Source organism: Dreissena polymorpha, chromosome 15 (genome assembly GCF_020536995.1).
Source record: "Dreissena polymorpha isolate Duluth1 chromosome 15, UMN_Dpol_1.0, whole genome shotgun sequence".
Taxonomy (NCBI): Eukaryota; Metazoa; Mollusca; class Bivalvia; order Myida; family Dreissenidae; genus Dreissena; species Dreissena polymorpha.
In genome coordinates, this window is record NC_068369.1 from 55,879,848 (window position 1) to 55,905,284 (window position 25,437).

Below are 25,437 nucleotides of genomic sequence, written 5' to 3' on the forward strand. Positions count from 1 at the left end.
GCGAAAAGTGTTGTCCCTGATTAGCCTGTGCGGACTGCACAGGCTAATCTGGGACGACACTTTACGCACATGCATTATGCTCAATTTTCTTAGAACACGACTCATATCTATATAATTGATGGTTAAAATATATGTTATTTTCCAGAATGAACCACATACAACTCCATATTTGAGCAGTAGTAAACTTTACCAGTGATATTTTTCCGCTTAAATTTGGATCCGTTATTAAAGGGGACCCATTCCCAATTGAAAAACCTATATATTTTTCCGTAATGGGACCTAAAAAATCCCAATTGAAGGTTTCCAAAAAAGAATATATTTTTTAAATAAGTCTAAGCATGTAATTAATCTCCAAATCCAGCTCTATAAGTTGAACCTTAAAAAAATACATTATTGAAATCACTGTTATTATAAATTTCAAAGTACTTGTAAGCCTATAATCAACATCATTAATTTCCCAATTTTAGTCAAAAGGATGCCATGACACGGCCCCATTCCCAAAATGGTGAAATAAAACACTGCTTACAATATATGAGCCAAGTTCAGTGAAATTGGGTCTTATGCCTCATCAGCATATAGTCCCTCAAGGTATTTTGGTCTCATTAGTGGACCAGAGGTGACTTGCATGCCGGTTTACAGATACACTTACATAAGACCCATTTTAGCACGACATGACTCATATGTAATAAAAACATATATATATATATATAAAGACATTGCCACAGGACTGAGATTAATCTTCAGCTCAATCTTACCCAGTTTTGTTGACATTTGTTCACTTATTTTCCTGTGAAGAACATGCAGGGAATTTATTCCTCGTCTTTTTTTATTGCATATATCAGTTACTCAATAAATCCACTAAACTACGCATACAACTTCTCCTAAAATTATTCATTCATTACCTTATTTCAAAAACCATGGGCAACAATAATATTTAAACAGCAATAGAAGGCTACTGTTACTTGGGTTCAGCCCGATCGCCATACAACTGTGAATAAATTATTCCCTAATATTAATTAATTCTCATTCTTAAGGTATGGGCCAAAATAACAATTAAACAGAATAACTAACCCCTCCTGTACCTTCAATTCCGCCAGAGATCCATCAAAATTGAAGACGGCGTATCTTTTCTTCAGTTTTTTCCCTTCCTCCTTTGACGCGGGCAGGATCATAGCAAGGTAGGGGCCGTCCACCTCAAAGAAGATGGAGTTCTCACTGCGGACCTTGTACTCCATTGTCTCTGGGTCAACTAGCTCCTGGTATTGGTCATTCGTGAAGAAATCCTGCGGGGGAAAAAAAAGAGAAGTGAAGGATATTTGGTGGTTAAGGAAGATCATCACTTTATTTTTTACAAGCACGAAATGATATCTACACAACAAACACATTTCTTCTTGTTTAATGCATTTGTACCAATTATTTACGTTTAAAAACGGTTAAATTGGTGACTTTCTTGAGCACAATAAAAAAATGAAATAAAAATTATTCATTAATTTCACAGTGAAACATTAAACATTAAAGATAATTTTTGTATAGATTATTGTCCCTAGTTGAAGAACTTTATTTGCCCTATAAACCACAGGAAAGCATAAAATAAATATCTATGGGTGAAACTTTTGCATATTTTTAATTATTCTGTATCTTTAAATTAACAGAAACATTGCCCTCATTCAAAATGTCAAGCAGCTTATGTGGCAATATGTAGTTTGCATCTGTCAAAAGAAATGGACTCAGTATTATGAAGTTTGAGCATTGACTTCTTTGTGCACCCTTGGTCTCTTGAGCTAAGAAGACAGGTCTAAAACAGTCTTGGACGTAACCCACTCCAAAATTCCAAGCCGGTAGCCCAATCGGTAGAGCTAGTTTTTGCGTCTGAACTTAATAACAAGTCCGAAATAGCTTCATATAGGCTTATACAAATTGCATGGGTTATTTCCCTTGAGTACTCATTGATTAGACACTTATTGAACAGTGTTGTAAGTCGATCTAGAGAGACGTTATAACAATTATTATTATACTGGGTTGAGAACTCGCTGCGATAAATTAATTTTAATGTCTTTTGTGCGTTATTTTGACGGTGCAACGCACAAACATCAACCTCAAAATGAGAATGTAGGAAGCAGCAAAACACATGAACAGTCAATGAAATGAAAATTCCAACCGTCATGGAAAAATAACCGGTCTTGGTTTCTTTTTGATGTCTCCAAGTATTGAAGAATCTGATTCTGAGCCTGCATTACTGACTGGCTGGTATGTGCATTTCACAGATAATGTGAAAAACATGCAATTAAATATCATGCACTAACTTAAAAGTATAGTTTTTATCAGATAAAGTTTATGTCAAGGAACAAATCCTGAGAGTAAATTGAAATGTGTATCATACTGCATTAAGGATGCTGGTACATTTGGCGGATCAGCGAAAAACCAGATGTGGCTTAGGCAATATAACTACTGCTACAAATGTCGTTTCAGATTAAGAAGACTCAGAAGTTGGGAAAAGAAAGTTGCCTTCTTGTTCTACTTCTTGTGCACATGTATTATTGCTAATTTGACATTGCATTAACTTTCTTCAGATATTTGTGTGGAAAATTGATGTTATGTTATAACGTGACATGTTAGACCTGGATGTCGGTGACTCAGACAATGACCATGATGGAATGGAGATGTCTGGAGACCTTGTGTTCATTTTCTTGTCAGTTATTAAATGTGAATAAAACAGAATCAAGTGTTTATTTGTTTATCTTTATTGTTTTCTTTTAACTCGGACTAGTAAAAATTGATTCGGGCTAGTGTACATTCCAAGCTGGTAGCCCGACCGGGCTCGAGCCTCAAACAAATTAATGCCAAGACTACTTAAAACACATGGTGATTTTTTGACAATTTTAAAATGCCTGATTGCAAAACTTAAAGTTTATACAAGCTAAATCAAGCCAATAATAACTGTTGACCTTAAAACACGACCTAGAACTTTGAGCTAAGCACACAGGTCTTACAGGCAACAAACAATATCAACATTCTATTCGTTTAAGTTATTTTACAACTGCCTAATGAATGATGACGATGCAGTCTATTATCTGCCTTATCTCACCTTAAACCATCAAGAAAGACCTGCACCATTAATGCAGTCACATATTTTTTCAGTTACAAGCTGTTTCAACATTGAGACATTTCAGGCAATCATTTGAAATGAATTAACAATCTACATACAGTGTTCAACATTAAGAACATTTCAGGCAAGATCATTTAAAATGAATTAACAATCTACATATAGTGATATGACCTTTGATCTCTTAACTTGACCTTGACATTTTTCATCGAGACTGGTTTTGAACAAGACATGCCAACATACACAGACATCATGTGGTAATTTTTTTCATTATTGCAATATGAATGATGAAGCTACAACTCTGGAAAGTGTTGGTGGCGGACACTCTGGCACAAGCAAGCCAACGCAAAATGCATATGTGACAGTTATATCTACCTATCAGATACAGCAAAAAGTCCCCACTTTTTAAATCTACCATATAAATTAAGTGGTGATTAAAGCATTTGCTCCCCTAGCTTTGATTCAAGTAGGGGATAATTGTCATTTACTGAATTGTAAAGTTAGTTCATTAAGTACTCATAAACAAGCTGACCCTGAAAAAGGGTGAGTAGTTTACCAGACGACTGTGATTTGACTCAAATACTGTTGAAAACTATCAAACAACGCTCAACCTACCTTCACCATAACATTGAGCATGGCCCCTGGATAGGAGATGGTGACTTTAGGCTTCTTAGGATTGGTTGTCTTGAGCACATAGTTCTCAGGGAATGTGGCAGGCAGGACACACCATATACCGTCTGTGTCAAGCTCTAGGGGGCGGCTGTAGGGGTAGAGAGTAAGAACAGCTTCAGTGCAGGTGGACAACAAAATCATATGTAGTGTTAATATCCCTATTCAGAGTACTTATATAACATAACATATCACAATCTATGTGCAACTGTGAGCAAAAAAAGACCCCTTTTTTGTCTTTCTTTTTTTCAATTTTTTTACATGCTTTTTTACTTGATCTTTCAAATTGTAATTTTGTCTCACCATGTGTCAGTAAAACAAAAAGCCCAGCAATGAAAAACACAGAGTAATTATTGATCTATTTATACCCGATTTGCTCCACTATTTCCCTGGCCTTGGTGATGATGTTGGCACCAGTGAAGCATACAATCCCCGCCATCTCCATGCTGTACCAACGGGCACTGAAAAAACACAGAAAACTTTACAAATTTGCTAAATTATAAATACTGAGCCCTGTCGAGCAAAGGGGTCTAATATGCTAACAGAGTAGCTTCCGACCAGCCCGCGCAGTTGAAAAGTCTGGTCAAAAGCAACCATGTCCACTATAACATCAAGCAGGGTCTAATATGCAAACAGAGTAGCTCCAGACCAGCCTGCGCAGTTGAAAAGTCTGGTCAAAAGCTACCATGTCCACTATAACATCAAGCAGGGTCTCATATGCGAACAGAGTAGCTCCCGACCAGACCATGCTGATGCCAAGCCTGGTGTGGAGCTTCACTGACCGCATTTGACATAAGACCCATTTTTGCATGATGCAGCTCAAGTACTGCACAATTTTGTAATGTGAAGCACACTGGAGCGCATGAGCGGAACACTATTTTATTTCGTCCCGTGGCTAATTCGTACGAAATAGAATTTCTTCATTCAGCACCACAAATGTAACAATGTTGCTTTCACACTTTCAAACAATATATTTTGATTCACCAACTTTTCTCATTATTTAATCTCAACATTTCTTAAATACTGTTATGCAACCACTATTGACCGAGTTTGAATTGTTTTAATTTACTTTTTATGTTTTAATAATTATAAATAACTCTGTACAAAATTCCCAAACAGATGGGTAGCAGACACAGCCTTTGAGAATTGAAACAACTTATACAAATGTTTGCCTATCCACTTTTATATGACCTTCGGGGACTGCTTACCCTTTCCTCATTACGTATCCGTAGAACGAGTTGAGGATGCACTTGTGAGCCAGCTGTAGGGAGTCATACAGCACCAACATACCATTTGCCTTCTTGATTTCAGACGCATCGCCCGAGTTCTGGGCTTCCGTGAGCTTTGTTTTCCAAACCTAACAACACAAACAAATGCTTTTTGCGTAAAATTGTTTTAACTGCATTTGTATGAACTGTCTGATTAAATGAAAACTATTTTACACACAATGAATCAATCACTTAAAAGCAAATTGGCTTTAAGAAAAGTTAAAGAACAGCATATTAAATCATTTTCTTTTTTTTTACCAACATTGAAATGATCATGAAAGTGTATTTTGTACAAAATTGGATGGTATGAAGGGATATTTAATTCTGACTCATTATCTTAAAAGAAGGTTGTGTAAGAATGTAACTAATACTTATATATGACAATATACTGTAAAAATACACAAGAGCTGTGTTTGTGCAACACAGTGCCCCTACTGCGCCCCTTTGAAGCCATATATTTGACTTTTCACCACTCAAAATGTGCAGCTCCATGAGATACAATTGCATGCCAAATATCAAGTTGCTATCTTCAATATTGCAAAAGTTATGACCAAGGTTAAAATTTTGGGACAGAGAGACAGACACACACAATGACAGACATGTACAATATACCCCCGATCATTCAATACCGGGGCATACAAAAACAAGAGCACCGCCTTGCAGGTGCAGACCGCTCGTCTATTTTTCTTTTTAATGGTGTAGGGACCTATCTCAATTTCAATCACAAAGGAGGGATGGGTGTATAGTGTGGAGATGTGGACATTTATTACATTATCTTCCAAAAATGCAAAACAAAATAAAAAAATTAAAAATTTGGGGGGGGGGGGGGGGGATTTTTGGGCAGGAAGGTTGGATGGTATTTCAAAAATAAAATAATAAAAATAAATATTTGTGTTTTTTAACCATGTTGGAAAAAAACAAGAGATGTGTTTGTCAGAAACACAATGCCCCCTATTGCGCAGCTTTGAATTTTTTTTTTTTATTATACCTTTGACCTTGAAGGATGACCTTGACCTTGAACTTCCACCGCTCAAAATGTGCAGCTTTATGAGAAGGCCGCTTTGAATTATTTTTTTTTTCACCTTGACCTTGAAGGATGACCTTGACCTTGAACTTCCACCACTCAAAATGTGCAGCTTCATGATAACGCCGCTTTGAAATTATTATTTTTTTGACCTTTGACCTTGAAGGACGACCTTGACCTTGAAGAATGACCTTGAACTTAAACTTCCACCACTCAAAATGTGCAGCTTCATGAAAACTGCTTTGATTTTTTTTGTGACCTTTGACCTTGACCTTCCACCACTCAAAATGTGCAGCTTCATGAGAATGCCGCTTTGATTTTTTTATATTTTATTTTCTACCTTGAAGGATGACCTTGACCTTGAATTTCCACCACTCAAAATGTGCAGCTTCATGATAACGCTGCTTTGATTTTTTCTTAATTTTGTTTGACCTTTGACCTTGAAGAATGAACTTGACTTTGAAAGTTTACCTTGACCTTGAACCTTCACCACTCAAAATGTGCAGCTTCATGACAACGCCGCTTTGATTAAATTTTTTGACCTTTGACCTTGAAGGATGACCTTGACATAGAAGAATGACCTTGACCTTGAACTTCCAACACTCAAAATGTGCAGCTTCATGTTAATGCCGCTTTAAATTTTTTTATTTGTTTTTTTACCTTGAAGGATGACCTTGAACTTCCACCACTTAAAGTGTGCAGCTTCATGAGAACGCCGCTTTTATTTTATCTTTTTGACCTTGAAGGATGACCTTGACCTTGAACCACCACTCAAAATGTGCAGCTTCATGAGATACACATGCATGCCAAATATCAAGTTGCTATCATCAATATTAAAAAAGTTATGGCCAATGTTAAAGTTTTCGGACGGACAGACGCCATATATTTGACATTTGACCTTGAAGGATGACCTTCACCTTCACACCTTCACCTTCACCACTCAAAATGTTCAGCTCCATGAAATACACATGCATGCCAAATATCAAGTTGCTATCTTCAATATTGAAAAAGTTATGGCCAATGTTAAAGTTTTCGGACGGACAGACACCATAAATTTGACATTGAAGGATGACCTTGACCTTTCACCACTCAAAATGTTCAGCTCCATGAGATACACATGCATGCCAAATATCAAGTTGCTATCTTAAAAAGTGAAAAAGTTACAGACTGACTGACATACTGATGGACAGTTCAACTGCTATATGCCACCCTACCGGGGGCATACCAATTATTTTTTTGGGGTGGGGGTGGGGGGTATAGTGTGAGGGTGTGGTGGTCATTTATTAGATGATCTTTATTTAAAAAAAAATAATGGGGGGTGGGTCAGGTTAGAGTTGTTCTGTCAAAGTATCAATCGATTCTAATCATAAATAAAGAAGATATGGCAATTTTAGCAAAATGTAATAATTTGACCTTGAGAGTCAAGGTCATTCAAAGGTCAAGGTTAAATTCAACTTGCCAGGTACAGTACCCTCATGATAGCATGAAAGTATTTGAAGTTTGAAAAGAATAGCCTTGATTCTTTAGAAATAAAGTGAATCTAAACACAAAATGTAACCATATATTCAGAGTTACTAAGTCAAAAAAGGGCCATAATTCCGTAAAAATGACAACCAGAGTTATGCAACTTGTCCTTTACTGTCCCCTTATGATAGTTTGCGAGTGTTCCGAGTATGAAAGCAATATCTTTGATACTTTAGGGGTAAAGTGGACCAAAACACAAAACTTAACCAAATTTTCAAGTATACAGGGCCTATAATTCCATCAAAATGCCAGTCAGAGTTACATAACTTTGCCTGCACTGTCCCCTTACGATAGTTAGTAAGTGTCGCAAGTATGAAAGCAATAGCTTTGATACTTTAGGAAAAAAGTGGACCTAAACACAAAACTTAACCAAATTTTCAATTTTCTAAGTATAAAAAGGGCAAAACTTTACCAAAATTTTCAATTTTCTAAGTATAAAAAGGGCACATAATTCTGTCAAAATGCAAGCAATAATTATCTAACTTTGCCTGCCCAGCCACCTCATGATAGTAAGTTAGTGTACCAAATTTAAATGCAATAGCATTGATACTTTATGAGAAAAGTGTACCTAAACCCAAAACTTAACTGGACGCTGACGCAGACGCCAAGGTGATGACATTAACTCATATTTTTTCTTCAAAAAATAGATGAGCTAACGACAGTGAGGATTACAGCAATCCTTAAGCCTTAATTCCTATACTACTACCATGGTTTATTCTGCAACAAACAAAAGTCAACAAAACCAAATCCCAATAAAAACAAGATCTGTCACCATAGGATGACATATGCCCCCTAAAAACGCTTTTTCGAAACCTAAACGCAGATTTCAAAACCTAAACGCGGACCCTAAGTTCAATGTCAAGGGGGTCAAAATTTGTGTGTGTATTGAAAGGCCTTGTCCATTTACACATGCATACTAATATGAAGGTTACATCTGGAGCGACATAGAAGTTGAGCAATTTACGAAACCTAAACGCAAAGTGTGACGGACAGACAGACAGATTGACGGACAGAAATGCAATCACTATATGCCCACATTCGGGGGCATAAAAAGATTGTTTTACAACGCCCATACCTTTGAGAGATCTTTGAACTCGTATCTCCTGTCCCTGAAGGCCCGCACGGTGTCCACGTAGAACGAGTTCTCTCTCTGACAGATCGTGGCCACCCTTTCCTCCATCTTGGTCACCTTGGTCTTCTTGTATGCCTTTCTGCAGTATTCTATCACAGACCGCAGTGAAATTTTAACAAATTTTCTTATATGAGTCCTTGGACTCGATAACTTGCAAATCTTTGAGTCCCCGAAATGAGAGAATGAGTTCAAATATTAAACAATACTATTTTTTGAGAAATTTTAATGCATTTTTGGGACTCACATAATTCAAAAAATTGCATCCCCAGAGGTTTTTGTGAGTCGCGGACCCAGGACTCGCAGGTAAAAAAAATCACGGAGACCACAAAGATGTGTTTAGTGTACATTGCAAGAGTATACCTGCTAAAATTCATTTTAGCCTTCAAAGCATTAGTTGGTTCATATTGAAAATGCATGAAGTCTATTTTTTGTAACATGGTTTATTTTATGCTGCATTTTATAATCATAATCTTTTTACTGTAATACAGATTTGTGCTGCTTTTTGATATAAATTTTTACAAGTTTAGGCAGTAGATTTGCCACATCATAGTGAAGAACAAACACATACTTTTTGTAAGCAAAAATGGAAAGGTTGCTTGATGATCAATATCTGTAGTTATGTACGTTTTATGAATGAATACATTTTTCCCCAATTTATTCAAAGACCAATAGATGAAGTTGTTTATGTCGAGATGTGTTCATATAAGTAAGAAAGTACAACTTCTCATGTGAAGCATTTTCTTTTAATTGAGTCCCATTCTGAGAAAACGGGGCATAATGCATGTGCTTAAAGTGTTGTCCCAGATAAGGCCATCCTTAAAAATTCTTTTGTTTGGCATAACCCGACCAACCCACTAAAATCGGCCACACTGAATTTTTTTTGTCACTTTAAAAAAAAAATAATTTTTTGCTCGCCGAAAATTCTTTCCGCTAAATTTTGCCTTTTCGCTTTTTATCCTTTCCGGTTATTTGCATCATTTAATTGAATGCTCTTTCAAGGATATCTAGAATAGCAATGAACAAAACGTGTACCGGTATTTATTTGAGTCGCCTATTTATTTGACATGTGCATATGCCATTAATTAGACTTTAAATACAATTAAACCGCTCCTGTTTTTCTCGTATCCCTTTTATTAAAATATGCTGCTGTCGTTCATGATAGTTTGGGAGTAAAAAACAAATTGATTAATTATCACCATTCAATTTAATTCGGAAATCAGCAGAGATGTGTAATATTATCGCCAAATGACTAATAATCACTCTTTAAATGAGATCGGAAAATATTCAGAAGAAAGTTGAAAAATTGGTCAACTTAGAAATATTTATTGACGGGTAATGTTACGTTTTTGTTTCATTTGTTTATCGCTAGCGACCGGCCGCTATTTTGAAGGCAGACTGCGATATTAAGTGTGTATTCAAATTATACAACATCTGCGCATAAATGACCCAATATTATCCGATTGGTCCATCCTTTCTCATGCAGTGATTTTTTTTGCTTTAATTTGTTACAGCCTGTGCCTTTTGAATTGGGAAAATTAGCGCGATAAACCGTGAAATTGGGAAAAATAGCGCGATAAACCATAAAATTGGGGAAAATGAAGCATTATAAATAGGATTATAAGTAACAGAAGTGATATTGTTTTTAAGTGAATGTTCAGGGAGTTTTCTAGAAAAGGAGTCTGGTCAAATTGTTGTTTTTTTTAATCAATAAAAGTGGCAAGTTTGGGAATGATTTATGGACAAAAATGACTAAATTCAAGTTATATATTTTGTATGATGTTTAAAAAATAAAGTTGAGACCTATATTTAAGAAATCATTATTAAGTTATATGAGACTTCTTTCTAAAAAAAAAAAAAATTTTTTTTTTTATTTTTTTTTTTGGAAGTTGGGCTTTTTTTGGGGAAATTTTGGTCCGAATTTTGGGAAAAACGTGTATTTTTGCGATTGGGAAGCAGCCGAAATTCGGCTGTAAATTTGAGCAAAAAAAATCACTGTCATGTTTCATTCGACAATGTAATGTCATGTGAAAGCGAGCTCAATGTTGATTGGCCAGCTACCATGAAAAATATAATATGCGAATAAGCTTAAATCTTGTTAAATTTCATTGAAAACATCTGCCATTTTAATCCAGATTGTGTTATTTTTTAAACTATTTTTTTCTCTTTGTTTCCATGAACGTTTTGAAGCGCATATGGTAGCTGGCCAATCAACATTGAGTTCGCTATGGGGTAATATTGGGTACTTCATGCGCAGATAATGGAATACACAGTTGAAATTGTTGTCTGCCTGCAATATAATGGCCGATGGCAAGTTGCATAAAAAAAAAGCAAATGAAAATAAGCGTAACACTCAATAAATTATTTTTAAACTGATCACTTTACAACTTTCTACCGTTTATCGATCTGAATTAAAGGATGATAATTAAATAATTAGTTACATGTCGAAGATGCAACACCTTTCTGTTCTTGATCGAAATTAAAATGTTACAATTACTTTTTTGTTTTTTACTCACAAACTATGCTATTGTAAAGTAATATGTAAACCAAATAGTATATTAATTACGTATTTGCTAGTTTACTTGTTTTCATTTTCTGTAGTCAAACGATATGCACATTTTCATGTGCAAAATGCGTACAATTTTTTTAACTCGTTTTCAGATAAAGAATTTTTTGGCGATTATATTATATTTTCGATGTTCTTTATACAAAAAATAGACATACAAATACACGCGCGGTGATACGGACGGTGCAGAAAAATATTTACCAATTTCCTTTCATGAGGCAGAAGACTTTATTTGATAATTACCTTTCAGTTTGGTATATGTTGGAGTTCAATTTCAGAAGAAAAAAAAATACTAATTTTTTTTAAATCCCTACCTACCTACCCACCCAAATTTACCTGGGTCGGTTAATGCCAAACAAACAATTTTTTAAGGATGGCCTTAGCCTGTGCAGTCCGCACAGGCTAATCAGGGACGACACTTTACGCACATGCATCAAGCCCAGTTTTCTCAGACCACGAGCCATATTACCTGCAAGTCGTTTCTTCTCAATCTCCGCCTGCTCCAGCTTGGTCAGCTGATGGAAGGCCCTGGGCTCCTTGCTGTATTCTGCTGGAGGGAACTTCTCATTCTCCAGTTGCTGTTGGATACGGTGGTACTCACTACGGGATGCGGGCACTAAACACCAATTGGGAATAGTAAATCTTAATTCTTTTCCACTCAACAGTAGAGTTAAACTGGCTACATGCAGCAGCAACCAGCATAAAAGAGCCTGCGTGTCACTATTTTATTAAGATTTTATGCTGTTTGCTACTCATCAGTATCTTAGGTTTGGAAATGAAGCCTTTAAAACATTAATCTTCAACAGATGTCTTTAGTTTAATGTAATTTTCAAAGGGGTACTAACGGTTCAAAATGCATATCTAAGTGGGTTAAATTGCATGGGGAACTGGATGGGAATAAAGTGAAAATTCAATGGATATAGGAACAAAATTCCAGACGTCGAGAAAGTTGACATAAAGTTACATTTACTTCATAAAAAGTATTGCTAACAGGTTTGGGGGCAAGCTAAGCAATATGGACAAATGAATTTTGTGATTGAATTCTGATCGCTAGAAAAGAGTTTATAATGTAACAAAAGCTTTGTCTTAAACCAGACAAATAACTGCTCTGACACCTCTTTCCACTAGTTCAGCTACGTTCTAGTGCAAATCAATCATGAATTTTGATAAATTCTGGGTCATGCACATTTTCACCTAATGGTGATGGCTTTATTTTAATCAGTTAAGAAATCTAGAAGTAAATCCAACAGAGTGCAAGGATAAAAGCTAATTTTCCTTCTTGTTGCCCGAGTGGCTCCAATGCTTTATAGACTATAGAAACTGTAATTTTGTAGTTGCCAACCAAAATATCACACAATATATGATAAACATCAATCATTTAGTTGACTTGTAAAATTTTTGGAAAGTAACGAAGATTTTGCACCAGTAACCGTTCATGTCTGTGCAATCCGCTAACCAATCAGAAATCAATAAATAAAACAGGAGCCAAATCAGTACAGAGTGCGAATTTCCAAAATGCAGAGAAAGCTTAAACAATATTCGTTTTCAAGTAAAACGAATTTGCCCCCTCCCCCACCAAAAACAATTGCATGGGATTTAAATTGATTTCATTATTGACCCTGAATGGTTACAATCCAGATTTCCATAATACTCCAGACAATTGACACCCCTGGTCATTAAACAATGGAGACTAAAATTAGAAGTTTATAAATAACTTGCCATTTTCGGAAAAAAAAATGCAATTTCAGGTCCATAAAGTTTACTGTACTGACATGTTAGTGAAATAGAAGATATTGACAGACAAAAATATTAAATATATAAATAAATCTTAGTTCAATACATCAATATCACTCAAGTTTGAATGTTCATAGGTGTACACATTTTCCAAATTGAAACTATAATCAGAGCTCCAGATAAGGATTTAGTCTAAAGGGTATTTCACCCCCTGATATTATTGTCAATGCGTATTTTACTCCTTTGTTTCAGCCATAAAGGGTTAGGAATATTTAGGGGTATTTTCCATTTCCATAGAAAACGGAAAAGTAAAAGACGTGTTTAATCTAGAAATAGTATTATTATATGTTATTTATATTTTCAAATGCAAACAGAATATATTTAAAAAGACGATATGAACCGACTTTCTTGAAAAAATCTTCCCGCAAGTTGCTTAAACGTCCCTTTTCGATCCACAAACATGATGGGCCGCCATTTTTATTACAAACTTATTTTGATTGACTTACTTTTGATTCAAAGGTTACCTTACACTAAAAACTTAACTGGATTATTGTTAAACCGGCTACGCACTTTAATCGATTTAATATACGTACCAAGAATTGTAAAGCGTTTTGTTACGTACTGGGTCGATTTTTAATGCGTTTTATTATTTTTTCAATACGTAAATACGCAGATACGCCTCTTATCTAGAGCTCTGACTATAATGCTTAATTCATTTCCCGATATCCAGCTTTTAGCCCTATTTTTGCCTTTTCTTGAATGAATAACTATGTTTTAAAATGCGCTTTTGGAGTTTACTTTACCATGCCCTCTTCATAAAAACACTTCTAATTGGGGCCGGTGAGATGTCTGTTTGCCAGGTTATTTTATGTTCATCATCTTCTTATCCATATACACACTCAAACCACAATTTTTGCTGAAATATGCCCATGCAGTAGTAATATGTGGCTCTTGACACTAAAGAGTGCTTATTTTGAAGTCAACAAGGGCCAGGAGTCTATTATTTGTAAATAGATTGCAAAAGCATTTGACACGCATCATCCTAGTATGCATATATAAACTCGTACAGTTTCAATTAAATTGTTCCAAGTTATGGCTATGGACTTGTTCCAACCAGAAGGATGGACAATCCCAAAACAATATCCCTCCACATATGGTGGCAGGGCCCTCGTTTGGTCGTTTTTGGGGCTGATACTCTGCCCCATTTCCCCCTTAAAATTGTATACTTTTTCCCCCTATTTTAACGAAAAACTGATTAAATTTATATTAATGTAAATTACATTAAAATATAGCAATTTTAAGTGTTAAATGGTTGGGAAATGATCTTCTTAATTCCCCTTTTTGCCCAAAATGACTCAAAATTCCCCCCTCTAAGGACCCCGGCTCCAATCCCCCAAAGTGTAGCAAGGGCCCTTGGTGGTGGATAACAATAAAAAAGGGAATATGATTAAACCCTATTGTTTAAATGCACAGGATAATACAAGCCTTATGATTGGTTGAGAAGTTATCAACAAAAGTTGACAAATCTAAACAGAAGATCAGAAAACTCCAAAGTATGGTAATAGCAAGTGGAGAGCACCTGTCATTTTTTGCCCAATGTGCAGGACTTAAGCTACGTAAGCAACTGACCGAAAAGACGATATTATACATGTACATCAAATATTAAAGCACTGACCCTTCGGGTATAAAGAAATTTTCCTTTTGTTTAAATCTATTCTATTCTCTGATGATCTACACAAACAATGACTTCTTGCATATTATAAGCACTATACTGTACTTTAATTCATTGGCAGTGTTTAATAATAACAAGAGCTTGTCACAGTAGTCCCAAATCTCTGCCGAAACGTGTTGGCTTGTATGACATTTCTTTAAGAGAGTAGAATATTTGTAAAACATGGCAGCTGTGCCATCTATTAATATTTCAAGGATCAATTAGTTTTAAAGTGTTGGAATTTTGCTGTAGAGAATAAAATATATGGAAATGAAAGAAATGGAGGTAATCAAAAAAGAAGACTATAAACACTATTTACTATCCTTAAACTCATCTATTCATTTTACAGTGAATACTTCAGTGTTCAAATAAAGATTATTGTAAAATTAGATAAAATATTTACTATTTAACTAAATATAATTTAAAATTATAAATAAGCTGTCACCATAGGATGACTTATGCCCCCTATAAACGCTTGATAAAAGTTATGAGCTTTTTTCGAAACCTAAACAGGGACCCTAACTTCAAGGTCACAGGGGTCAAAATTTGTGTGCGTATGGAAAGGCCTTGTCCATATACACATGCATGCCAAATATGCAATTGCTATCTGAAGCGACATAGAAGTTATGAGCATTTTTCAAAACCTAAATGCAAAGTGTGACGGACAGTCCGATCACTATATGCCCTCCTTCGGGGGCATACAAATAAATAAAAAATAAAAAAATAAAGGGAGATAATTCAAAAACTTCGGCCGAAAGAGTTATGGTTATGTTCACTGCACTTCTCCCCTGGCCATCTCTTTATATTTCAAAATTCAAGTAAATCCCTTCAGTAGATTTAGAGTTATGCTCCGGACAAAGATTTACTTTGAAATCATATAAAAGGGGAGATAATTAAAAAACTAAGGTAGAAAGAGTTATTGTTCTTGGTCACCGCACTTCTAGTTTCCATCTGTTTATATTTCAAGTTTCAAGTAAATCCTTTCAGTAGATATAGAGATACGCTCCATACAAAAATTTACTTTGAAATTATATAAAAGGGGAGATAATTCAAAAACTAAGGTAGATAGTTATGGTTCTTGGTCACTGCACTTCTAGTTGCCATCTGTTTATATTTCCAGTTTCAAGCAAATTCCTTCAGTAGATTTAGAGATACGCTCCGTACAAAAATTTACTTTGAAATTATATAAAAGGGGAGGTAATTTAAAATCTGAGGTAGATAGAGTTATGGTTCTTGGTCACTGCACTTCTCCTAGTTGCCATCTGTTTATATTTCAGGTAATCCCTTCAGTATATTTAGTTATGCTCTGGACAAAAATTTACTTTGAAGGGGAGATAATTCAAAAACTAAGGTAGATAGTTATGGTTCTTGGTCACTGCACTTCTAGTTGCCACCTGTTTATATTCTCAGTTTAAAGTAAATCCATTTAACAGATTTGGAGTTATGCTCTGGGCTCTGGAAAAAGTTTCGGACGGACGCACAGACAGACGGACGGGACCAATAACTATATCCCTCCGAATTTTTTTTCTGCAGACATAAAAACAGACAATGGTTTGAATGAATTTTTTACTTTGGCAAATTCTTAAGAATTCGAGTCCGAAGTGTTTGTATTGTGCCCGCAATACATGGCCTTTGAGAAAGGAAGGTTGGGAAAGGAGGGTGGAAACTGTTGATAATCATACATTGAGTAAATTGTTATTAGGCGATATTATCAAGCCCTCTTAATTACACGCAAATAAACTGCAGAAATTTATTTTAAAAATTGTCACTTGTTCATAAGCTAAAAATGTTTTTGCCTATGTAAACTGTCAGCTAGTGTACAATGTAACTTACTCCTCTTAGTGGTATACTATAGTATGAGGATTGTGAAACAAAGGGGGTGTATGTGCACATTAACCTATTGACATCTTTGGTATGAGGATAAGGTGAATACTATTGTCTTTCATACATATGGTATTAAGTCTTAATTTTTTTTTACTATTGTTTGTTCAGTTTACACACGAAATCAATGAAAATTAATGTTGAAAATATAATAAAATATTTTGCAGTATTCAATCACGATAACTGAAGAGTAGTTTTTCATTTGAATTCAATTCCATAAGGTTTCCTTTTATAGTTTTTGAATTCCAAACTGCATGTCCAATTAACATTTCAACAATATCTTCACTAATGGCTCCTCCCATTGAGGATATGGAGTCCAGACTATAGAAATTTCTCCAACATCCAAGATTCTCTTACTGTACAAATCTGTTGGTAAATATGAATTGCTCATCAAAGCTGGCTGTGATCTGCTAAGAGATCACCAGTTCACAGTCACTTTGACGGACATTTCAGTTAATCTTCTTTGAAAAAGATTCATTCATTTTGAACTGATCCGAGGCATAGTTTATCACCATCAATTATAAATTCAAACATTAGCACTTTCTTATAACATTTCCAGGGTCATCAAAACCTGGCCTAAATGTTTATATATCAAAACCAGTCCTGACTAATTCACTGAAAAGCGTATATTACAAATCCTTTATTGTCAGCCATTTTCCAAGTGACACATCTAGTGACCACTTGCTGAGCAGATCTGAAGTTTGCTCATAAAAGCTTGCTGTGATCTGATCTATACCAACAGTACACACCAATTTTTATGGCAAACCTGCAGACATCCATCTAGGCTCAATGATCCTTCTTTAAGTCCATGTCTTCAATTCAGTTTCCCTGCTTTGAATTCTTCAGTTTCTTGCCTTCAAGTCTTCATATCTAGTGGATATCGCATAGTGCATTCACTTAAAAGGAGGGGTGTGTCCAGTTAGGTGGTGTTTAGTAAGAACCAGATGCTCATCAAAGCAGGCTGTGATCAGATATAAGCCAACCATTCACAGCTTTCTTTGACGACATCGAGCTCAGATATTCCAGCTTTTGTCACTATGCAGATTATGATCAACAATAAATGGGAACTCCATCAAAAGCTCACCAAAGTGATCCTGTGATTTGAGCATTTCACCATTTCACAGTCACTTTGACGAGTCTCAAATGGATATCTGCTTCAGTATACATTTGTTTCTGTATTCTTCTTTACTGACAGCTCTTCTTTGAATCAAGCAATTGTCTCTTCCTCTTCTTTATAGTAGACAACCAATCTTCCCGTGATTGTGATCCAAATGCCTGCACTGTGTGCAGGCTCACCAAAGCTGGCTGTGATCTGGAATCTGACAGCAAATCCCAGCCACTTTGGCTGGCCCGGCAAACAGCTACATTTGATGCCCATCACTATTTTAACTAAGTCACATAAATACTCAAAATCAACGAATATTTTGCAAAATATTTGGTTAAATAAAATTAACCCATAAAAAAATCAGTGTTCCTTGTAGCAATAACAAAAATGTCAACCCTAGATGTTTTATGGTAACATTGATTAAATTAGCTGTATTACACCTTTTTTCCAATGCCAAAACCTGTCTCGTAGCCAGTAAAACACTGACACTGCAACACACAGTAAATCTCTGGAAGATAATGGATCCTGAAACTTACTGATTTCTCCTCTCCACATCCATGGCATTCTGCGCTGGCACGTAGCCCCTGGTTTGTTGAAATCACAAGCAGCACATGTGGCTTCATTCACAATAGCTGGAGGCTAGAAGGCAAAATGTTTATAATAATTTCTAACAATTAGAAAATATGAACTCAACTTACAAAGAATAAACACTGTGAATGCAAACATTTTAAAGAGAGCTGTGAATATACTTGCAGACTATTTTATTTGAATTATATATAAAAGGATCTCAAATATAATTTTGCAAACAAAGTTGATATCAAACATATATATAATATATATATACCCAACATTTAAGCCATTAAGCTGGTGTAATTCTTGAGTGTTACATCAAACATGGGTAACAAGGTGTTCACCTGGAGTCTGTTGGTGAGTATGATGTTTGGATACATGGCCCCCACATCCAGGTGATAGATGATCGGGTTCTCTAGTCTGTTGGGGCAGTCTCTCAGCATTGATAAACGCTCTACAATGTCCGAGCACACCTGTAAACAAATGGCACACTATTTTAAAATGGTAAAAAAAAAATAAAAAATAAAAACTTTTTCCAATCTTTTGTTTACATGTTGGACTTATGAAGGTTAATTGTGTGGACAAGATAAATTTGTTTCAAGTCTTCCAAATGAACATTGTTCCTCCCTTGTAAATAATGTCCCAGCATTTTTTTTACAAAACAATTGTTTCTTTTATAAAATTTCTTAAGAAAATTGTCTATTCTTAAAAATCATGATTCCACAAAACTCGAAAAATATCATTAACTTGCCTCATTGAAATTGGTGACCGTGTCTGAAGGTATGTGCTGTTCTACTTCTAAGGAGAATCTCATTGTTCTCTCCACTTTGTCTATCAAGTTCTGAAATGCTTCTGGCACCTGAAATATAATCATACACTTTCATTCAATTTATAATAAAAATTAACAATTCTATTAAACAAGTGCTAGGCTTTGTTTACAGACATGGTTATAAATATTTGAACACTAAAGATATTTTATATCAAAGCTTCCATGAAAACATGTATTTGTTCAAAATTAAATAATTTACATAGGAACGCTGTCTGAAACTGATCCCACATGGACCATGGTCAACATTTTATACCTGCTAAGACTGTGAGAATTAGTTGATTCAATCATGCCAGATGGCAGACAATAGACACTTCCTACAGGAACTGAGCATTTAGTTGCAAATTGTCAATCAGTTGTTTGCATATTATTCACACCTTAATTAGACTTTCATCTGGAGAGCAATCAAATGGTTTCTACAACAGATTCACATCCACAGATCTTTATCAGTATTATCACAGCTTGTAATAATTGGATGGTTTCTCAAGACAATTATGGGCAAATAATTTGGCATTTCCTATTATAAATTTTGTATCAAATATTATTGCATGAAATTTCCAGATTTGCAATATCATGTATTACAATCATATACATGGTTACACACAATTAAAAACAAAACACATTTTTGGAAGAATACTAAAAAGTGTTTTTCATTTAGTGTTAGGATATTTTTGCTGCCTCGATTATGTTCATAAACATACAATAAGTTGTATTAATAATTTTTGGTCACTCCTTTAATTGCATCTTAAAAAATTAAATGCAAATCACAACTGTAAAATCAGCTCACTTTATTTGTATCCTTAAAATCAAATGCATTTTTGATCAAATGCATAGCGAGCTGTAAAATCAGCTCACTATCATTAATAACAACACTTCACACATCAAACCCTTTTCCCCCTAGAGACAGACATTTACATACCATTCTGAACCTGCAGGGTATGTCAGCACGGTACACCCCGGACTCTATGGCCTCCACATGCCCGCCCACGTACGTCTCGGAGTCCATCAGGTGCCCGTCCTCGGTGAGCTTGTTGAGGATGGACTCCTGCTTGTTCGGGAACACGATGTTCGCGTGGTACGCCTGCACCATCAACAGGGCCTCACAGAGTGTGCCAGAGCCCTTCCTTAACACCTGATCAAAAACATGTATATCAGACAGGACCAAAACACCAACTTTGGGGAAAGAGCAACACCCTTTTTTTCGGGGAAAAAAAAAGACAATTTTCTGGCTTTGGAGAATCAAAAATACTGAGGTAGATCAGAAATTTAGAGAAAAATGCACGATTTTAAAGAAAAATTCTCAAAATTATCTGCCTTTCATCATTACGACGCAAAAGTTTCCATGACACTACATATGGATTTAAAAATACTTAAAAAATTTAATGAAGCAGTATGTACCAAAAGTCATACACAGCAAAATTTGTAAAGCAATTAGCAAGCATAACCTGAAGTATTTTAACCCCTAAAAAAACATGGCTAACAACAGAGACATGACATTGATTCATTTTTACTTATAAATATGAGATTTTTAAGAGATCATTTCATATCATAGACACAATTCATTGTACGAAAAATATAAGTTTTGTTGTGTGTGCAACAAGCTGTTTTTATTCGTCTAAGATAAGAAGCAATAATTTGGCTTTAAGATAAAAACAAATCAAGTTGGGTGTCATTGAACATTTAAGTTGATCAAATTACTTGCCTCATCAGGTTCCATTGGAATGATGGTACACAGAGCAAAAATGAATGGGTGGACATACTCCTGGTACAGGTAAAATGTGGCAACTGCATCGGACACAGAGTAATTAGACAGAACCTGAAATGGTAAAAGTTTCTTAATTCAAATTACGACGCACGAACAGTTAAAATTTATTCATGCAGGGGTTTCGCTGTTGATAGCCATTGGCGCCAAATTTTTAAAAGTGGCGAATTTCAAAGTCGGTAAAATCCTATCCGAAAATGTACTGCAAATCGAAAGCACGCGACCAAGCATTAGCAGCCAGCGTCTGTCAGTTGTCAATATTGATTTAAGACGGTGTAAGCGACCTACAGTGCAGTGAAATCACTGAAGCGTGTAAGTGTTACAAACTGTGTTTTTACTGCTATTGTAAAGTGTTATGAGGGTTATTATCGGATTAACGGCTCCTTTATGATATTGAGCAATAAATTAAGTAACTCTGGGACAAACTGTCATGACGATCAATATTTATAATGATCATTAGGGCCGCTATTTCTTTAACCAAAACCATGGGGCTGGCAAAAGCATTTAATTTCTCCACAAAAACAAACTTGTTTCAACAGGTATTTGTGAGCTTTTCTGTTTAATAGTTTCATTATTTTAAAGTTCTGGGAAGGATATTATTTGATTAGGATACCAACAATTTCTGAAATAAAAAGTATATCATTCACTCGATGTACTATATTTCGATTATGTTAAATTTCGGACATTTAAAGATGGGGACATTTATGTGTTGGTTTGTTGTTGATAATTTGTAAAAATATGTATTATGTTATTTCAGGCAACTAGAATGGATGGTTGCAATTACCTGGGCCTTTCTGTCAGGAAATAGGTGTGAAAACTATTCATTTAATTAAACCTGGAAATCATCCACCACTAACAGAAAACGTTTTAACAGAAGCTGATGTATATCATGTCCAAATGACCAAATATAACTGTTTAACAATTTGAAGTGAGATGCTTTACTTTCTGATGTTCTATATTTCTTTTTCCATTTCAAATCATGTTCATTTGTGTGATTCTATGTTTAAATAATTAATTTTGAAACATTTATGCAGCATACTGTTTAATACATTGATGTTAACATTATTATATTATTTTGGTTATCTGTATTGTTCATCAAGTTGAAAAAAAGTTATTTATATACAAATAAAGCTTATTAAAACTTATGAAGGTACTTATTGTTCTTTTATGTAATAACATACTTTTTAAAGTGATAATATAGTCAATGACATTAATGCAGCAAGGTTTCTTTAATGATTGTTCTTATTAATAAGGTTGGAATAACCGACAGTTTTCACGCCACGAAAAAGTGGCGACAACTTTTTTTGGGCCAGTGAAACCCCTGTTCATGGATTTGCCAAGACATTTTAAGCAAACCAAGCTTGTTAGTGCTTTATGATAAGTCCAAGACTATTCATTTATCCTTTATTTTATTAAAAGCTTATCTCTAATAAGAGACACTTTGCACTTCATTTTCTGTGTACAACATGTCACCATATACCATATGAACTGAGCAAGTACATTCATTACAGTTCAGTAATTATGATGGAAGTTCTCCAGTGTGAATAAATGGGAATGAAAAATCTATACACGTTTCATTAGAGAGATGTTCTTGAAGCTTCAATTCATTTGCTTAAAAATGTTGCAAGTGGTTTGTTCTCAAAACCCAGCTGAATTACGAGTTAACTTAAAACCATTTATGCCCAGGGTCTAGAAAAAAGGCCATTGCAAACAGCGTAGACCCAGATGAGACCCTGCATGATGCGGCGTCTCATCATGATCAGGGTCTGCACTGTTTGCTTAAAGGAATTTTTGTGAGAATTATTCTAAACATAGAAATAAACATACCAGACATCCCTAATTTTGGAAATAAATTGATCCAATTTTGAAGGATGGGAGAGTCCACTAGGCATAAATGGGTTAATTACAGTGTAGTTGTAACAATGTACTGGTCTACTGCACCTGTGGCTCCTCTGTGGCCATGCGACACATCTCTTCTGGATCCAGCTCTGTAGGATCGTAGCGCAGCTTGGCCTGAAACAAAGCTGGCAATGTTCAAAACAATAGCCCCTGTACAGTACAACAAGTTTATAACAATACTACGCTTGATCAATCAGCTGTCTGTTTTCAGAGCAAGATAATATCCTGCATATCAATCAAAATGTAACAAGGGACAAAATTGTCACAAAACCAGGTTTTCATTGTGAAAAAAAAATCTGATAAAGGGAGAAAACTCAAACTGAATTTTTGAAATGACCAAAAAAAATTAACCCCCTTTGTAAGTTTTTTTTTTTTTTTAAATCTATTTTTAGTCGTGGCGACCTTGACATTGGAGATATTGACGTGATTCTTTCGTGGGACACACCGTCCCATGATGGTGAACAAATGTGCCAAATGATTTTAAAATCTCACAATGAATGACATAGTTATGGCCAGGACAAGCTCATTTATGGCCATTTTTGACCTTTGAACTCAAAGTGTGACCTTGACCTTGGAGATATCGACGTAATTATTTCGCGCGACACACCGTCCAATGATGGTGAACAAATGTGCCAAATGATTTTAAAATCTGACAATGAACGACATAGTTATGGCACGGACAAGCTCATTTATGGCCATTTTTGACCTTTGAACTCAAAGTGTGACCTTGACCTTGGAGATATCGACGTAATTATTTCGCGCGACACACCGTCCAATGATGGTGAACAAATGTGCCAAATGATTTTAAAATCTGACAATGAACGACATAGTAATGGCCCGGACAAGCTTATTCCGCCAGCCCGCCAGCCCACCAGCCAGCCCGCCAGCCAGCCAGCCCGCCCGCATTCGCCAATCTAATAACCAGTTTTTTCCTTCGGAAAACCTGGTTAAAAACTTGCAAGAAACTTTCAAAACAACTTTTGCACTTGAAATAAGGGATTTTGATTAAGGCCTGTCCAAAACATAATTGATACCCCAACTTTGTCAATTCTTAAATCCAACTAACTGATCAGTCAGTTTGATACTGCTTTTGGTAGCTTACAGTGATGTAAAAACACAATGGGCGTTGAGAGAATGAAATCATAACATTAAGCAAACTATTACTTTGCCACTTTGAAATTCAGTTATTACTGTACAGTAAAGGCAGTGAAAATTGCCTCCACTTACTATTACAGCAAAATTTGAGAAGGCGGATGTAAATTATTTGACATGAAGATACGTGATTAAAGTCTCCACATAATGGAGCCTCAGGCATTATTTACTACTTACCCCAACCCCAATTGGCAATTTAGTGTGTGGTTACCTTGGCAACAGCTTTAAGTCCCTGACTACCGACAGGCAGGTAACTGTCTCTTTTCACCCATTTGAAGCAGTCCATGTGAGTGGCGGGTCTTGACTTGTACTCGCCCTGACTGTCCTTCTGGAACCCGATCTCCCTAGACAGGTCCAGCCCATGGAATGCTGCTCTCGCCTCCACAAACGGCCTATCAACACGAGTTACCCGCTTCATTTCAGTCATAATGAATGTTGAACCATTTACCACTCAGATACTTACTTTAATTGGTTTGTAGTGCCTTAGAATTAATGCCTTAGAATATCAAATTCAATTAAAGACCCTTCTAAGGCCTAAAGCAAAATAAGCCTTTTTTCAGTGAGGCCAGGCTTTGAAGGCATGTTTAAGAAAAGTTTCTTTTTACAATCATATTTCTAATTATGTTTTCATTTCATAAGGATTTACTCTTTCTGTGATGAAAATTTCAGATAAATCGGCCTACTCATTTGGAAATCATAAAACTTTAAAGTTGCCTAAACTTGCAAAAAACTGCCATTTTAATGTGACATTTATTTTTTAGTAAATTAGAAATGCATGTTAAGATATTTTAGTATCATATTAAATTATTTTTGTATTTAAACTGTGGCAAGACTATCTGTCGTTCTAAGAAGATAATTTTGAGAAAAAAACTAGCATTTTCAAATTTTATGTGTTACAAAAAAAAACAAAAGCACCGCCTTGCGGGTGCAGACCGCTCATCTATTTTCTTTTTAAAGGTGAAGGGACTCTCATTTTAAATCACAATGGAGGGAGGAGTGGAGTGAAGAGGGGTGTATAGTGTGGGGTTGTGGACATTTATTACATTATCTTCCAAAAAAGCGAAAAAAAAAAAAAAAAAAATCGCGGGGGGGGGGGGGGGGGGGGGGGGGTTGTGGTTGGGTGCGATAGTTGGACGGTATTTCAAACATAACCGTTTTAAAAAAAAAATGGGGGGGGGGGGGGGGATAGTGTGAGGGTGTGGTGGTAATTTGTGAGATGATCTTAAAAAAAAAAAAAAAAAAAATCAAAAAAAAAATTGGGGGGGGGGGGGGTGGGGTGGTGGGGGGGGGTATAGTGTGAGGGTGTGGTGGTCATTTGTGAGATGATCTTAAACAACAAAAAAACAAAACAAAAAAAAAATAGGGGGGGGAGGGAGGAGGGGGGGAGGGGGGGGGAGGGCAAGGGGGATGGTTTGGGTGGAGTCTATTGTGGTATGTCAGGTAAGAGAAGTTTCATCAAAGTATCAATCAAATCTAATCATAAATAAAGAAGTTATGGCAATTTTAGCAAAATT

General features: G+C 35.6%; 2 protein-coding genes across 4 annotated transcripts in view; one reads left to right on the forward strand and one right to left on the reverse strand.

Moving 5' to 3' along the window:
- LOC127860122 (39S ribosomal protein L40, mitochondrial-like) overlaps nucleotides 1-25,437 on the forward strand; it is a 250,497-nt gene that overhangs the window by 188,094 nt on the left and 36,966 nt on the right. The window lies entirely within an intron of this gene.
- Nucleotides 1-25,437, reverse strand: part of LOC127860117 (DNA polymerase epsilon catalytic subunit A-like) — a 131,222-nt gene that overhangs the window by 88,286 nt on the left and 17,499 nt on the right. Inside the window, exons 10-22 of the mRNA XM_052397948.1 lie at nucleotides 24,135-24,315; nucleotides 22,814-22,885; nucleotides 20,813-20,926; nucleotides 20,030-20,242; nucleotides 19,036-19,143; nucleotides 18,629-18,757; nucleotides 18,251-18,353; nucleotides 11,753-11,899; nucleotides 8,664-8,809; nucleotides 4,981-5,129; nucleotides 4,141-4,233; nucleotides 3,719-3,863; nucleotides 1,083-1,283 (exon numbers count right to left, since the gene is read on the reverse strand). Of these exons, the coding sequence (XP_052253908.1) occupies nucleotides 1,083-1,283; nucleotides 3,719-3,863; nucleotides 4,141-4,233; nucleotides 4,981-5,129; nucleotides 8,664-8,809; nucleotides 11,753-11,899; nucleotides 18,251-18,353; nucleotides 18,629-18,757; nucleotides 19,036-19,143; nucleotides 20,030-20,242; nucleotides 20,813-20,926; nucleotides 22,814-22,885; nucleotides 24,135-24,315 (1,801 nt within the window). The remainder of the gene's footprint in view (nucleotides 1-1,082; nucleotides 1,284-3,718; nucleotides 3,864-4,140; nucleotides 4,234-4,980; nucleotides 5,130-8,663; nucleotides 8,810-11,752; nucleotides 11,900-18,250; nucleotides 18,354-18,628; nucleotides 18,758-19,035; nucleotides 19,144-20,029; nucleotides 20,243-20,812; nucleotides 20,927-22,813; nucleotides 22,886-24,134; nucleotides 24,316-25,437) is intronic.